Genomic DNA, 16,044 nt, shown 5'->3' on the forward strand with positions numbered 1-16,044 from the left:
AGAATATTTACCAACATACTAAATAAATGAGAACAAAATGGCTGTTTCACTTCATATTAGGTAGGTTTGGTTTTTTTAATGGTTTATTGTTTCTTGATGATAACAATATATATTTACATTTTTGAAAAGGTAAGCAAGCCTGAGGCTCTGTATTCATTGAAACAGGGAACTACGACAAACAGTTGAAGAAGATTCTTCTTTTTTGCTTTTCTAAAGCAGAGTGGCATGCTACCCAAAGGCACAAATACATCTTAATTATATAAGTAAGAGGAAAAATAATTGATTTACTGCTTGGCACTTAAATAACTTATTTCATAACCATAAGAAAAATAACAAGTTTCTGATATACAAATCAGCTCAAAGTCTGAAAATATATATAGTGGTATTTATTGTATGTGTTAAAACAATAATCATCTAGCATTTTATTGTGTGCTCAAGCTATGGAAAAACAGAACTAGACCACACATTATAAACTGTTTATGCCAGACCATTAGATTCGTATATGAACTTACATGGTCCCCCCCCCCCCAATTTAGAACTAGGACTACTAAATATTCTTTAGATTCAGAGTACCTAAAATCAAAAGTTCAAAAAGGAAGCTTGGCTTACAGACAGTTGTACAGGGATGATGTTTCTCATTTATCATCTAAACTTATCTTCTAATACTGTGATGTTCTGGACTAAGGAGAATTATCACGGAATAAAGAACATCACTAGAGGTGAGCATGAACCGAAATATGAACCAAAGTACACATGAATTGGGCCATTTCACGGTTTGCGAACTGGCGGTTCATGGGAGCTCATTTCTCATGAACCATGACGAATTTTAGCCTAGTTCATTTGGTTCATATTTCAGATCATCACTGCAGACAGCCTAGTGCCGATCAATCAGTTTCCTAGGCAAAAGAGGGAGATGGGCTCTCTGCAGACCTTCTGCTGACCCAGAAGTGACATTTTCATGAACTGAACAAAACAATTTGTGAACCAGAGCAAGTTCATGAAAGTTCATGGTTTGTGAAATGTGACGAACCACGAACTGTATTGGTTTGGGATTTTCCCAGTTCATGCCATCTATAAACATCATACGATCACATTTAGAAATGATACCACATAGCCAGTAGAGGAGATTATGGCCTAGAAAAATTTTGTAACCTCTGGAATGAATATCAGAAGATCAGTTCCCATTTCTGTTTCCATTATGTACATTATATAATTTAAAATGTATGAAAGGGGGCAGAGTTTCAGGGCAATAATGTCATTAGGTCATAATGAGTGCAGCATGTCCTTTCAAGGTGTGGAGCAGGCTAAACAGCCCAAGCACATTTCTTGCCTCTGCTGTCAAGAATACTCTCTGATATCATCTCACCCCCACCTTTGTTGCCATTCAACGAAGTCCATTCAGTGTACTCTTCTTTATATTGTGTCAGAAATATCAAACAAGTAAAGGGACCTAAATTAAAATACTGTACAAGTGTTTCTCCTTTTACTGACTTAAATACTTTTGTTTTGAAATCAATATATTTAATTCTAAACCGAGCCAAATCTGAGGATACTAAATCTGCCCTGGCAGCAATCACTGAGTGACTTGACACCACACACATTGCCTGAGTCACCAATATCCTTCTTCTTGCACCCTTCAACAGCAGCCACCCCATGAAAGCCAATGTGGTATATGGTTAGAGTTTCAGACTAGGACCATGAAGCTCCATTTTGCTGTGGCAACTCACTGGGTGACCTTGTACCAGTTACACATTCTCAGCCTAATTTACCTCATAGACATAGGTATCACCTATGACTGGCCATTAAGAGCACTGGAATTCCTCCTAGTGTGCTGAAGGCCTCCCCCCTACCTGGGCTGGGCCTGTCCTGTGACAGAAGGGCTGAGCCTGGCCCTCCCAAGCCCCATGCTTATAGGGGTGGGTCCAAGGTGACTGGGGCAGGGGCCCTTTTCCAAAGCTTTCACTCCAGGTCCACCCCTGCTCACAGGATTGTTTTGAGGATAAAATAGAGAAGAGGAGAATGATGTAAACTGTTTTGGGTCTCCATTGAGGAGAAAGGTGGGTATACATGAAGTGAATAAACCATAAATATTGCTGAAGATGGGGGGGGGAGAATTAAAATTAAGTTGGTTGGTGAGTGGGAAGGAGAAAAGGGTGCAGGGTGAGGATGAAGGGGGAGAAGGAGGGGAAGAGGAAACGCTGTGGGAAAGGTGATTTAGGGAAAATGAGGTACACCCACAAATCCATACGTTTCCCACTATGCAAATGTTCCTGGCCTGGTGAGCATTACTGTGAATCTGCATGACAGTTTTCCCAGGAAGAGGCTACCTGGATTAGGGAAGGAAGGTAAGCTGAAGATGGTGGGTGGGAAGGAAAGAGGCCATAGGGGCTGGCAGGAAAATGAAAGAGGCAACTGTGTGTGTGTGGGGGGGGGGGTGAGATGCCCCCACAAGTGTTTGTGATTTCCCTACTTGTTTTATACTAATAGAATCAGATAGTGAGACATGATATTTATAGATTGGGAAGAACTGGGTATTTCTGATGTAGATAAGAAAAAAAGGGAATAATGTGGTTCCAGTTCCACATTTATCTTAAACAGTCAGTGAAAACTCTGATATTTTGCTACATTGGTTTCTTATTTAAAATTCTCTTCTGCATTTCCATTCCATAAGCAAATGTTGATATTTGTTACAGATCAATGAAAATGTAGCTATACTTGTTCTACTTCTGCTTTTCCTTTTCAGTGAGGTTATAGGCCTCTGAAATCTAGGAACCCCAGACATAGGTGGGAGATTAGGGTTGTCAGGTCCCCTTACCCTCCTGGCAGAAGGGGGGACCTGGCACCTACCTTTTCTTCTGCTTCTCGTGATTGCACTTTGCAGTGGGATGATTTGGCCCCAAACTGGCCCAATTCAGCCCCATTTGGGGCCCAAATTGGGCTGCTCTGAAGCACAGGTGCACTCTGGGGGTGGCATGATGATGCCAGTCCTGGAAGTGACAAGGTTGCGGCACCTCGGGAGTGCGCCTGGGAAGCCTGTTTCCCCGCCTTTCCACCCTGCCAGCCAGGTGACTCGTGGAGGGCAGGACGGAGGAGGGAGTGTGGAATCTCCTACCCTCATCAGGGAACCTGGGATCTCTGTAGGAGGTATGGTTTGGGAGATATCTATTTATGTTTACACCATTATTTAGGATTACAGGCTTACAGAAGTAGGTAACAAAAATAGTGTATTTTTAAAAAATGTATAAAATAAAACAGCAATGGAACAAGCAACTGGTGTCTTGGTCCTCCTACCACCTGGAGTACCCATGTCTCTTATACTTTTTCTATTGTGTTATATTTAAAGAACTGCAAGTGGAGCTCTACTCACTGAACAGAACTTTTCCATCTCCTTTTTTCCACTGCAGCCTCCTGTATGTCCTGAAAAAAAAAAACCACTTGAGAGTCAGTGTAGAAGAGTGTGGGATGTGCCATGGGTATCTGTAGTAGGATGTGGGATGTGCCAAGGGTATCTGTATGTATGCAAGAGTGCCTTTATGTTTCTGGATGGGAAAGTTTAGAGCCAACAAATTATTGGTAAAATTACAGATATATGAATTTATCATGAGTAGCTAATAAGGCAATACAGTATATTTCAAACAGTCAGTCTCAGGAAGAAATGAATAAGGGAATGATCTTAGAATGGCATGCCAATTGTTCTGATTCATCCACTGAAAAAGAAAGTTGATCATTTTGCTAGACTGTCATTTTGTTTTCCTGATCAACAAATTGCATTTTAAGTCATAGTTTTTAATGTAATGCAATGTAATTGCTCATGAAATTCTATGTGCAAGCCTCCATCATAGTCATATATGCTCTTAACTTTGTCTTGTGAAGTCAAGCTAAGAGCTTGAATTTAAAATTCAAAAGGAAAACATTAAACATAGCAAACATTTATTTAACAAATTTCCAAAACCCTGAAGTAAAAAAGCCTTAAATTGTCTATCTGTGACTGACAAAAACTGGTCAAAGTGGCTAATTATTAACATCTTTTAGCCTAGCCTGTAAAAAGTCATTTACTTCCTCCCCTACAATGTCACTAATTCTGTCCATAGTTAGCGTATTGTTATGTAGAAGAATGAATGTTCCCTCTAAATTGGAAACCTGTGGATAAGGCCTGGCTTACAAATTATATTACCTATTCCTATACCAAAAATGAATTCAAGTGTAACTAGTCTTTTCTGGCAAGCTACAGATTCTCTCTACATGAGATATTTTACATGAGAATGCTCAAGTGTAGGGAGACGCAATGCTAGCTGGGAAGCATAATTTCTACAGAGCTGGCTCTACAGAGCCAGCAAAGATCGCTCCTCAGAGGGTTTGTTGATTTCTTCTTCACCTCCCCAAAGACCAATCTCACCTGTCCTTTGGGGAGGCGAAGAGGAGATTAACAAACCCTCTGAGCAGTGATCTTCCCAGCTAACAAACCTGCTTCCCGGCTAACATTGTCTCTCTCTACACTTGAACATTCTTGTGTAAGATGTCTTGTGTAGAGAGACTCAGATTTGCACTTTTTTTTAACAATAGGTGGTAGATACGTTAGATTTGGAGAGGTCTACTCAGAAGTAAGTCTCATGTTATTCAATGGGGCTTACTTCCAAGAAAGTATCTTTAGGTTTGCAAGTTTGGGCTGTTATTCTTTATTTTAGTAAGAATTTGGAATTAGTGATTGAGCTACATAAACAGAAAGGGATATAAAAGGGATAATTTAACTTCTATAACAAAAATGAAAGATGGTTACAGACATAGAGAACATAAATGTTTAATTTATCTTTTTTTTTCCTGACAGCTGTTTGCAATATAATTACAGGTGATTATTATTCTTTAAATAAAATCATACAATGTGAAAATTTAATCAAATGATTAATAGTATATATTATATAGCAAATATTTGAGCCTGTATCCAAAGACCCATCTAAGTAGTTCCATATGACTGAAGAAACTTTGGACATTTAAAAAAAAATTAACCCTCCATGTTACATGACAAAATACTTTTGAAACGTAGGATAACTTCCAAAACAGGTTGTGATAAGGCATGGGATGGGACTTTAGTGAAAAACTAAGTGATCAAAGCCATCAAATGTTTCCATGGTAGCCTTCTGGACCCTGGTATATGGATAAAAAGTTTAGATTCATTTTTGTATTAATCAGATTAATGTTTTTAAAAATTACAATACCATGTTTCATGAATACATTGAGACAACTCAATTGTATTTATTGTTGTAAGATTTCCTTTGAAGTTGACTGCTGTGGTCAGTTCAAATTCCTGTTTCACAAAAAATATGTTTTGACATTTGTTACATACAATCTTCCAAACATAAATACAAAATACCTGAAAGCACTCAGATTTTGTGGACTTTGATAATTAGGATGTGATCAACATCTTCATCAAAATAGTTCATCATTTTGTTAAAATCTGTACATCGAACCTATGAACCCTTCATTGTATTTCAGATTCGGTGTGAAAGTGCAGGCCTATTACCATGCAGAAGTTCAGTCTGTTCTTGTGTCAACTGCAGCCAAGGTCATTATTTAGCCTTTGCCAGCCACATATTCTAATTTCTAACGGAAACTGATATATTATATATAATATATATATATATATTTATATATATTTATATTTTTTTATTTTAAAGGCAACCAAAATATTTCAAAATTGCAATTACAAACAAATATAAATGTATATGGCACTTTCTTTCATGGGTTTAACTTCCTTTATAAGAGGTGCAGCTGTCTTGTGTAAAGTCTGTGGCTAAGGGGGTATCTTGATGTTTTATAAATAGATCTCTTCATCAATAAAATAAATTACAATATTTATATTGGCCAATTTGTCTAACTGAGACCATGGGACTGAGATCAGCCAGGACTACAGACTAAATCTACTGGGAAAAAAAATGAAAACAGACTGTTTGCAGAAGTAGCTTGATCTACTTCTTTGAATTCTTCCATTTTAAGTTGCCCGAGAAACTAAGATCAGCTGTAAAGTTTTGGTCACCGATTTAGTCAATTCCAAATTCTTTTGTTCCCCTTTAGACAGTCGTAGTTGCATTATGCTTTGCTATCATCTTCTTTTGACTGGATGATGTCATTAGAAACTTTGATTTCTATAGTATCTGAATTTAAAACTTCTTTTCCATTTTCTTCTTTTAATGGCAGTTTTCTGTGAAAAATGAGAAGAGCCAAAATATTATTTATTTTAAAACATCCATTTCAAGAATATATGTTATTTTAGATGATTTTTTTGCACAATAAATATGTAATTGTTGGTTGTTGTGGATTTTCCGGGCTGTATAGCTGTGGTCTTGGCGTAGTTCCTGACGTTTCGCCAGCAGCTGTGACTGGCATCTTCAGAGGTGTAGCACCAAAAGACAAAGATCTCTCAGTGTCACAGTGTGGAGAAGATGTTGGCAAGTGCCAAGACCATGGCTATACAGCCCGGAAAATCCACAACAACCATCGTTCTCTGGCTGTGAAAGCCTTCAACAAAATATATAATTGTTACTCATTTATTCAATCTGAGGATAGACATTGTTCTTTGGAGTTGTTCTCTCCCAACTCTGATCAGCTTTATACCTGCTGAGATTGTGAATGTTGTGTACAATATAGTTCTTCAATATCATAATCTCCTAGTAAAAAATGCCACAACTCCTCCTCCCTTCACTCACACCATGTTATTCACTTTACAAACATACATTGTTTTTACTTGTATGAAAACTCTTAATGCCCTTAGTCATGTTTCAAAAAGATATTTGTCAGTTACCAGTTCAGCCATCATGTTGAAAACGATATACATTCAGTTCCCAAGAAAGAAGTACAGTATGGATAGATAACCTTCATCCTCTATATGCACTACTAAATTCAGTTTTTCATGCTTATTTAGGCCACTGTTTTTTATCCAGCTTGTTGAATACTGCTTATGTATATGTGTTATGTGCCGTCAAGTTGCCTCTGACCTATGACGACCCTGCATTGGTATCGCAGAAGAGAATTGTATTCCGAGGAGGTAGTGGTGCCATAGGTCCATCCATCTTGCCTAAAGAACCATCTTTGGCCTATATATGCCTTTGAATATGTGCCCTACATGACACTGAGTCTGCTTTGTTAAGCTGTTTCATTTTTCTGCTGATACAAGCTTAGACCTTGGCTGGTATGTTCCCTATCCCAGGCACGGTGCAGAGGAGGAGGTATTCATCAGGCACCTGGCCCAGGAGTAGGGGAATTAACATCTTGATTAAGGGAGGACCAGGCAATCAGGCCTTGGATGAATGCCAGGTGCTTAGCCTTATCAGTTAGGCCTAAATTGTCAAGGCCAAGACTGACACTAAGAGCATTCCTTGGCCTTGGTCCTCTGATTGATCACTTTCCCTCTCATCAAAACCTTTCTAGGAAGGGCGGTGTTGCAGGTGGGCATATCCAGCTTTAAAGTATATAAGTCAGAGCGAGAACCATCTAAATAGGGCATTCAGTACAGATGAAAGCTAGTGTCATGCTGTACAGAACTTGGCTGTGGAATCTGCCTGTTACTGCTAGCGAGGGTCCCACGGTGACTGAAATGGCGTTGTGATTGCATCAGGTTGCATCTTTCCTTTACTTTATGTATATGCTTGGTTTGATTACTGAATTTGCTTTGTGTAATAAAGTTGTTTTCCTTCACCACTAAAGTGTTTTCATTGCGATCAAATCCAAAGAACCACCCACCTGCCCCTTGGCAGAACAGACCCTATGAATGAAAGACCTCCAAAATGTCCTATCATTAACAAACTTGCTCAGATCCTACAAACTGGAGGATGTGGCTTCTTTTGAGTCAAGCCATTTTGTTTTAGGTCTTCCTCTTTTCCTACTGCCTTCTACCTTTCCTAGCACTATAGACTTTCCAGAGAATCTTGTCTTCTCATGATGTGACCCAAGTACGACAGCCTCAGATTTATCATTTTAGTTTCTAGGGAGAATTGAAGTTGATTTGATCAAGTACCCACATATTTGTCTTTTTGGCCATCCATGGTATTCACAAAACCCTCCTCCAGCACAACATTTCAAATGAATCAATTTTCTTCCAGTCATCTTTCTTCACCATCCAACATTCACATCCATACATAGTTTGGATCTTGGTTCCCAGGGAGACATGTTTATCTTTAATGGGTCTTTTCTAGCTCCCTCACAGCTGCTCTTCCAATTCTCAGTCATTTTTCTGATTTCTTCACTGCAATCTCCCTTTTGGTTGATGATTGAGCCAAGGAATAGGAAATCTTGAACAACTTCAATTTCCTCATTGTCAACTTTAAAATTGTGTAATTCCTCAGTAGTCATTACTTTTGTCTCCTGATGTTCAGCTGTAATCCTGCTCCAGGGCTTTTTCCTTTAACCGTCATCAGTAGTCATTTCAAGCCTTCACTATTTTCTGCCAGTAACGTGGTGTCATCTGCATATCTCAAATTGTTAATGTTTCTTCCACCAATTTTCACTCCACCTTCTATTTCCCCATATTCTGTCCTGACAGTAGCCTCTTGTCCAGAGTACAGGTTGTGCATCAAAACAATCAGATGTTGTAGCACCACATTTCTTTTAACACTCTCCATAGCTTTTCATGATCCACACAGTCAAAAGCTTTGCTGTAATCTATAAAAAACAGGCTAATTTTCTTCTGAAATTCCTTGGTATGTTCCATTAGCCATTGTAAATTTGCAGTGTGATCTCTGGTGCCTCTTCCTTTTCTGAATCTAGCTTAAACATCTGGCATTTCTCATTCCATATGTGGTAAGAGTCTTTGCTGTAGAATTTTGAGCATCACTTTGCTTGCATGGGAAATTAACGCTATAATCCAATAGTTTTTTCACATTCTTCCTTGATAATATCACTGATTTCAGCCCATAGATCTTCTGGCTCAAGTTTATAATTAAACTTAACATTGCAAATTTGTTCTTTACATAGTTGTTAATTTTTTCAGGAATATTATTTAGATTGTATTTTGGCACTATGATTCTTTTAGTATTTCTTGTCCAGAGCCAGCCCCACCTGCCCCGGACTTGGCTGCCACAGATACCCCTCCGAGCCCGTGGAAGGGTGGGCTGGGCTTCCCCCCTGGGGGTCAACAACCCCACTCACCTGCTGGAGGGTCAGTGAGGGCCCCAAGAGTGAAGGAGAGCCACAGGGACAGGAGCCAGCAGGAGGAAATGCCGGAGGAAATGCCATGGCTGCAAACGAGCAAGCAGGAGAAGCCGTGGCAGCCACAGCTGCAAATAGGCAAGCAGGTGGAGCCATGGCAGCCATGGCAATGCCGAGCCATGACCCAGTTGGTGGGGCCTGCCGAACAGCTGAGTGGCACAGGGATGCAACTAGCAGCAGGTCCCAGCAAGCAGCAAAGCCGCACAATGACGGGGCCAGTTGGACAGACCCCAGAGTTCCCAGGGCTGAGGACAGCAGGGCTGCATCCAGGCTGCCGAAGGCCAGACAAAGGGTGGGGCCCTGAGAGGAAGAGCCCAAGGCCAGCAGAGGGAAAGGCCAGGAAGCTCGGAGAGGGGGCAGGGGAAATGGGATACGCTGCCTCTGGCCTGACTGGCTGGGGAACGTGGGGGGGTGGAACCCCTTTGTGAAGGGCAGGGGTTGAGCCAGTCTCAGGGAGGATTCTCAGGTGGGAAGAGAAGGGAAGAAGGGCAGGTATTGAGGGAGGAGGGCCAATTGGCTGACCCTCAGAGGGAGGGCTGGAAAGGGGTTATAAAAGGGAGAGTTCCCCAGGAAGTTGAGCATGAATTGGATAGAGAGAGTGTGCAGGTTCATGACCCAGTGGGCAGGAGGGGGGACTTGGTGACCTAACCACCACCCCTGCCCTTTCTGAGGCTAAGGGAACTCTCCCACCGGAACTCTGGAAAGATGGCGGAGGGCGGCAAGCGCGTTGTGGGCTGGGCGGCAGCTCACATTTCTCTTCCGCTTTATTCTATTTTTTAATATTAGCAACTCATGATCTGTATCAGCTTCTGGTCTTGTTTTAGTAGGCTCAATAGAACTTCTCCATCTTCTGTTTCCAATTATGTAATCTATTTGGCTCCTTTATTGGTCACCTGGTGATTTCTTGGTTGCTTGAAGCATGTGCTAACAATGAAGAGGTAGTTGGCTTCACAAAATTCTGTGAGTCACTCTCCTGCTTCATTTTCTGATCCTAGTCCAAATTTTCCAACTATGTTTGATTCTGCTTTGTCTCCTCATTTTGTGATCCAATCTCTTAAGATTATCAGCACATCTTGTTTAGGTATATGCTTAATTTCTTCTTGGACACTTGCTAAAAGTTTTTGATTTCTTCCTCCTCAGCATCTGTAGTTGATGGAATAATGGTTATGTTAATACAACTTCCATGAAATATGATTGATATTACTCAGTCAGACTTTGGATTGTAGCTCTTTACTGCTTGTGCTATGTCTCAACTCACTATTAGAGCAACACCATTTCTTTTGAGTTTGTAATTTCTGCTGTAAAACAATTTGTGGCTTTCTGACTGAAAATGTCCTGAGTCGGTCCACATTAGTTCACTCACACCTAGGACTGCAATGTTTGATCTTTATTCATTATTAAGGTATGGATCCCTTCACACACTCTCTGACCACTGTTTAAGCTTTCCTCCAGTGCACTGCTTGCTTCATCTTCCACTACCAGTTATGCATGGGCAAGATCAACATTTTTCAAGAGCCCTTATGCACATGTGTGGTAGAGGCAGAGGACACAAGCACTGCACAAAAGGTATTGGTTGGAAAAAAGCACAAGGGGAACATTATTATATTATCCAAGATGAAGAGTTGGGCTATTACTTTGTCACAGAGTCCCAGACTAAGGAAACGTGTAGAATCATTCCATATACAATATATTGTGGTTTCAAGACTATGGAAATAAGACATCGAATTAGGCATAAAATATCTATATATTTCCAAGCTGACATCAACTGGTACTGGTACTAAAGTTGGGGGAAAATGAACAGATCTGTTACTAGGATCGAGCACTAGGATTGTATGGAAGTAATCAAATATACTTAGGATTCTATGGAAACAAATTTTGTAGCTATTAATGCTTCTTCTGTAAAATCAATTATTCTCAAATATTAGTATGACTTAATTATTGCAGAATATACATCCAATTTCCTTTATCCTAATTAATCAAGAAATAAAAATAAATTTGAAATTAATATCATATGTTGTTGTCATTTGTAGTGCAATGTAATGCAATTAAGAGGTCTTATGGTGTTGATAAAACTCTGGAGATATGAAAGTGTACATAGCTAGTGATGAATTTCTATGGAACCAAGACTTTCAGTTTGTTATAGTTGGTTTCATCTGGCAAGTCCAGATTATGAGGCCTCCTTGAACAGAACCTGCAGGAAGTCCTCTGCAGTTAGGAAAATGTAACACATAATTAAAGATATCCAGAAGAAAATGCAGTTTACTTTAAGTGGTATCGCAGAGACTGTCTGATATGATTATCAGAATATATTGGCCTTCCTCCAGAGAACCATGACTCCTGTTTTGTACACTCTAAAGACATTTTGACTTGTGTTTCTCAAACTGTGGTTCCTTTCCATGCCATACGAAAAATCTCCTTTGAAGCTGAAAAAGACTCTGTAAGAAATTTGCAATAAAGCAAGGGAGTTTGGTGTTATTTTCAATGGGGAATCAAAGTGCAGATCTAAGGAAGTTGTTCTTAAAGATAATTGCACCCAATTTGGATAGAACATAGTCCTCCCTCTAAACTAAAGACTCCCTAAGTTTCAAGCAAAATTTAAAAAAGGTTTTAGAGACCTCCAGCAGGTGCTTTTCAGTACAGGCACACATCTTTGATTTCTGTCATAACTAGCCCTCTGACCAAGTAATGACTCTGTCTTTGAGGATTCCAAAGAAGGATCTGAGGAGTCAAGGCTGGAGAACCAGGAGGACCAGATGAGTCAGGGAGAGCCTGATGCTGCAGAGTCACTTAAAGACCATTCTCCAGCAATGCCAGAGGCTTCGCTGCCAGAGCCTGCAAGTGAGCCCCTGCTACCAGCCCTTGAGATAACCACTAGTCCTTTCCCAGGCAGGACATGAACCTAGCCCACAGCCTCCCAGAACCTTATTCCATTCCACAGGAATGGCAGTGGTATGGGACCCAGGCTGAGGTGGCGTGGAGAAGGTGAGGTGCTAGGCTGGCTGAGCACCACCTCCCTGTAGATCTGGAACAAAATACTGAGAGGGGTAATTCCTCACAGGATCCTAGCCAGAGCCCAGCATAACCTCAAGAGCCTCAACACCTGCCAACAGAGGTAGCTGAGACAGATTATCATTCAGCCTACTTACGGTGAAACTTGAGAATGCTTCTTAAGAAACTGACTTTGCCTAGTGTGTTCCTTGGCTTTTTAAGTCTTTGTTTCAGGATTCTAGGCCCAGCTAAGCATAGATAGTCTGCCCTGTCATCCTGCAGGCACAGGATGACATCAGAGTTTTTAGGTTAAAGGCTAGAAGAGAGCTTTTTCATGTACATTTTATCATCAGTGGAAGGGATTCTGCGTGTGAGTGTGTGCTAGCTGTACAGGAATGTGCAACCCCCCTGACTGGTCAATCAGGAGCAGACCATTGAAGCCAGTTTGGAATAAAGCAAGAGTCTTCTAGTCTCCCCTCCCCCCATGCCTGTGTGGTTGCTGGTGGAAACCTGTGCTACAGTCTTTTTGGATCTGGTTACCAGGCGTATTGCTTTTGGATTTTAGACTTTGGCTCTATCTGGACTTCATGCTTTTAGCCTGGTAAGTAACATAAGTGTTAGAGGCCCAAAGCCTGCCTAGTAGGAAAATTATTTAGCTTTGTTATTTTCTGTTCTTGTTTGTGTACTTCTGTGTTTTTATTACTTACACTCTTCTTAATAAACTCAATTGAGTATATTTCTGTGGTGTTACTTGAGGTTTGGGTGCTTCTGCCTGAGTCCAGTACATTTGCTTATTTGCCATAGCTACTGATGATTTTTTTTGTAGAACTCCATCTGCAAAGAGGGCTACCTTTCAGGACTGACTTCTTGTTGCTTAACATCTAGTAGTGCTTTGAGATTTGTCTCAGTATCAAGCTGAGGGTTAGCCAGAGAGACTGGTGGTGGCAACTGTTACCCTGGGAAGTGAGGATTCATTTCTCAGTATTGAGTGTTTTGCTCTTGCCTTTCTACTCAAGAAGGCTTGTGGATACAACTGACCTTGACAAGGCTGCATTGCTGGATCAGCCCTGTGCTGTAGTTCCAGCTCCAAGCATCAAGCTCCCAGCCTTGGCTCGCTGCTGTGTGTTCCTGAGTAGAGATGGGCACGATCGGCTTATGATAGAAAAATACCCACGATAATGGCGTTCGCGCAATCGGGACCTGGCAGATCGGTGCCGTCCATGGCAACAGATCCAGAGTTGGGGGGGGGGCCTTTCATCGGGGTTTGATTCGGGCCATCGGGATCTGATCGGGGATGCAGACAATCAGGCGCCAGTAATCTATTCCCGGGGCAACGGAGCCAGGGGAATGCCTGAGCTGTATTTGCCCTCCTTCTGTCACCCTGGAAACTCGAATGGAAGCCCAGCTTTCCTTGATTAGCAGGGCTTCATTCCAACCACGGAGCAGCAACGCACTCACCAGTTGGGAGAAGAGACCCGGGGGAAGGGGGTGTTCTGTAGCCATGGGCACTCCAAACATTTTTTGCTTTTAAAAAAAGGGGGCTTTGTAGGAGGAATGGCTGTTTTTCTGTCTGTCACTCTCTGTTTTTAACCTGCTTTTAAAACACTGTATTTTGTGGGAAAACCTCATTCACGGCTCTGTGTGTGTGTTTAAAACATGCTTTTGGAAGACTGGCTGCTTGCTTGCTTTTAAAATTGGGTGGGGAGGAATGGAAGATTCTGTCCCTGCTTTTTTTTAAAAAGCTGGCTGAAACATGTTGATGGGGTGTCTCTCTCTCTATTTGGAGAGGCAGGGATGGGTTAAAAACTCCCCCCCTCTGCTCTAAGTGTGTGTGTGTAAGTGTGTGTGAATGTCCCCTCCCTGAGGGGAGGTGGCTCGTCGCCGCCTCCCCGTGCCCGCCGGGCCTGGTGGTCGCTGCCACCACCCACCTTCCCACATAGCTGGGAACAGCGGGGTGCCCCTCCGCTTTGGCCTCCCCGATCTGATCCACGGATCGGAAATGGGAGATGATTGATGTGGATCGGTGATTTGGGGTCGTTGCCAGCACCTATCCCCGATCAGCTTGATCGGTAATTTTTTGGGGATCGTGCCCACCTCTATTCCTGAGCCTAACTGGCCAAGCTGGTGGCCAGAGGAATCCAGCCCAGGCCAGCCCAGAGAGCACAGGACAATTTCTATTGGTGGAAAATGGTGCAAACTTTTAAAAAAACAATCCTGTCTGCATTCTTTTTTTTTCACATACTCTTACAGTGACTGACATTAAAAAATTACCACTCAGCTGAAAACACTGCATTTACCATCCTTTTTTGTTGTGGTCCATTTTTTCTTTTAACGAAGTAAAGAAGACAACCTTTGCAGAAAGCCTCTCTCTGCAATCTTTAAAAATAGTTCAATTTTTTTTTTAAAAAAATGCGTGTGTGATTGATTAATCACCCAATTGCTATTATACACATCTTCATGCTGAGCATCCATGGTAGGGGTACCTTAATCAGCAATTACTACTACTACTACTACTACTAATAATAATAATAATAATAATAATAATAATAATAACCAATTGATATACCTCCCTTCAGGACAACTTAATGCCCACTCAGAGCAGTTTATGAAGTATGTCATTATTATCCCCACAACAAAACACTCTGTGAGGTGGGTGGGGCTGAGAGAGCTCCTAGAAGCTGTGACTGACCTAAGCTTACCCATCTGGCTTCAAGTGGAGGAGTGGGAAATCAAACCCGGTTCTCCAGATTAGACTCCCGAGCTCTTAACCACTACACCAAATTGGTTCTCCTTACTATTTAAGGAGTCCCTAGAGGAGGAGGTGGCAATGGGGGGGTGTTGGGTATGGCGGAGTCCCAAGGCTAAGCTATGTGATAGTTTTGGTTACGAGTTGTCTCCAAGGCCATTACTTTGATCAAAGTCACACATCTCAGCTCCAAGAACCTTGTTTAAAAGCCATAGAAGCTGATTTTGCTGACAAAGGGCAACATGGGTAAAGGAGGGGGGCTTTTGCTTCCCCCGCCTTTTTCCTAATTCTAAAGAACCCCCACTGGGAAGTTATTTGCATACATTTGGAGTGATATTTGGAGTAGTCTGAGCACTCAAAGCTCAACACAGTCCAAGTTCCAAGTTCAAAGAGTTTATTGTCTATGGCCATAGGCCATCACAATTCACCAAACATTGACTAATAAACAATTAAAACCATTATTACAGTTTGTATAGGTTACTAAAATTAATTAAAACAATACAGTATGCCAAACTATCCCAGGCATCATGAAACAGCCTCATTCAGTACCACCTTAGATCTTATCTTTTTGACTGCGAGTGCAAACTGAGAAACTCTATAGGACACATGATTATCAGTGTCAGATAACAAAAACACAATCTTCTCGATTTCAGAGTATGTGTTTGTCACTGATAGGATTCTGGCCAAAAATTTAGCTCTGGGTACACTATATAATGGACAATAAAGTAGATAGTAGGAAAGGTTATCCACTGTAGGTAATCCACAAATGTAGGTGCGATGTTCCATAGAGGTGTAAGAATAATGCCCTGCCAAAAGAGCTGTCTGCATCATCTGAAAACACAGAGCAGTTAAAGACACTCTGAGGTTGTAATGAGAAATACTGGCTAGGTAGGGAGATCTTAAATGGTCAAATTTGATTAGTTTATACCAAGGAGCTGCCTTAGATTTTAATATTGATAGCTGATCCATCACTGCATCTGACTTGTAGATCCACTCCTTAAGTGGGACGTTGTTGGCTGAGACCCCTAACAGGTCATCCGGGATGGTATACCTTTGACAAATGATGGCTAGAAAGCTAGGGCATGTGGGGTCTTTGGATAGTAAGTAATTTA

General features: G+C 41.3%; 1 protein-coding gene across 1 annotated transcript in view; it reads right to left on the minus strand.

Moving 5' to 3' along the window:
- Positions 1 to 6,084: 6,084 nt before the first annotated feature.
- NCAM2 (neural cell adhesion molecule 2) overlaps positions 6,085 to 16,044 on the minus strand; it is a 282,335-nt gene continuing 272,375 nt past the window's right edge. Inside the window, exon 15 of the mRNA XM_054973767.1 lies at positions 6,085 to 6,196. Within this exon, the coding sequence (XP_054829742.1) occupies positions 6,085 to 6,196 (112 nt within the window). The remainder of the gene's footprint in view (positions 6,197 to 16,044) is intronic.

Source organism: Eublepharis macularius, chromosome 3, assembly GCF_028583425.1.
Source record: "Eublepharis macularius isolate TG4126 chromosome 3, MPM_Emac_v1.0, whole genome shotgun sequence".
NCBI lineage: Eukaryota > Metazoa > Chordata > Lepidosauria > Squamata > Eublepharidae > Eublepharis > Eublepharis macularius.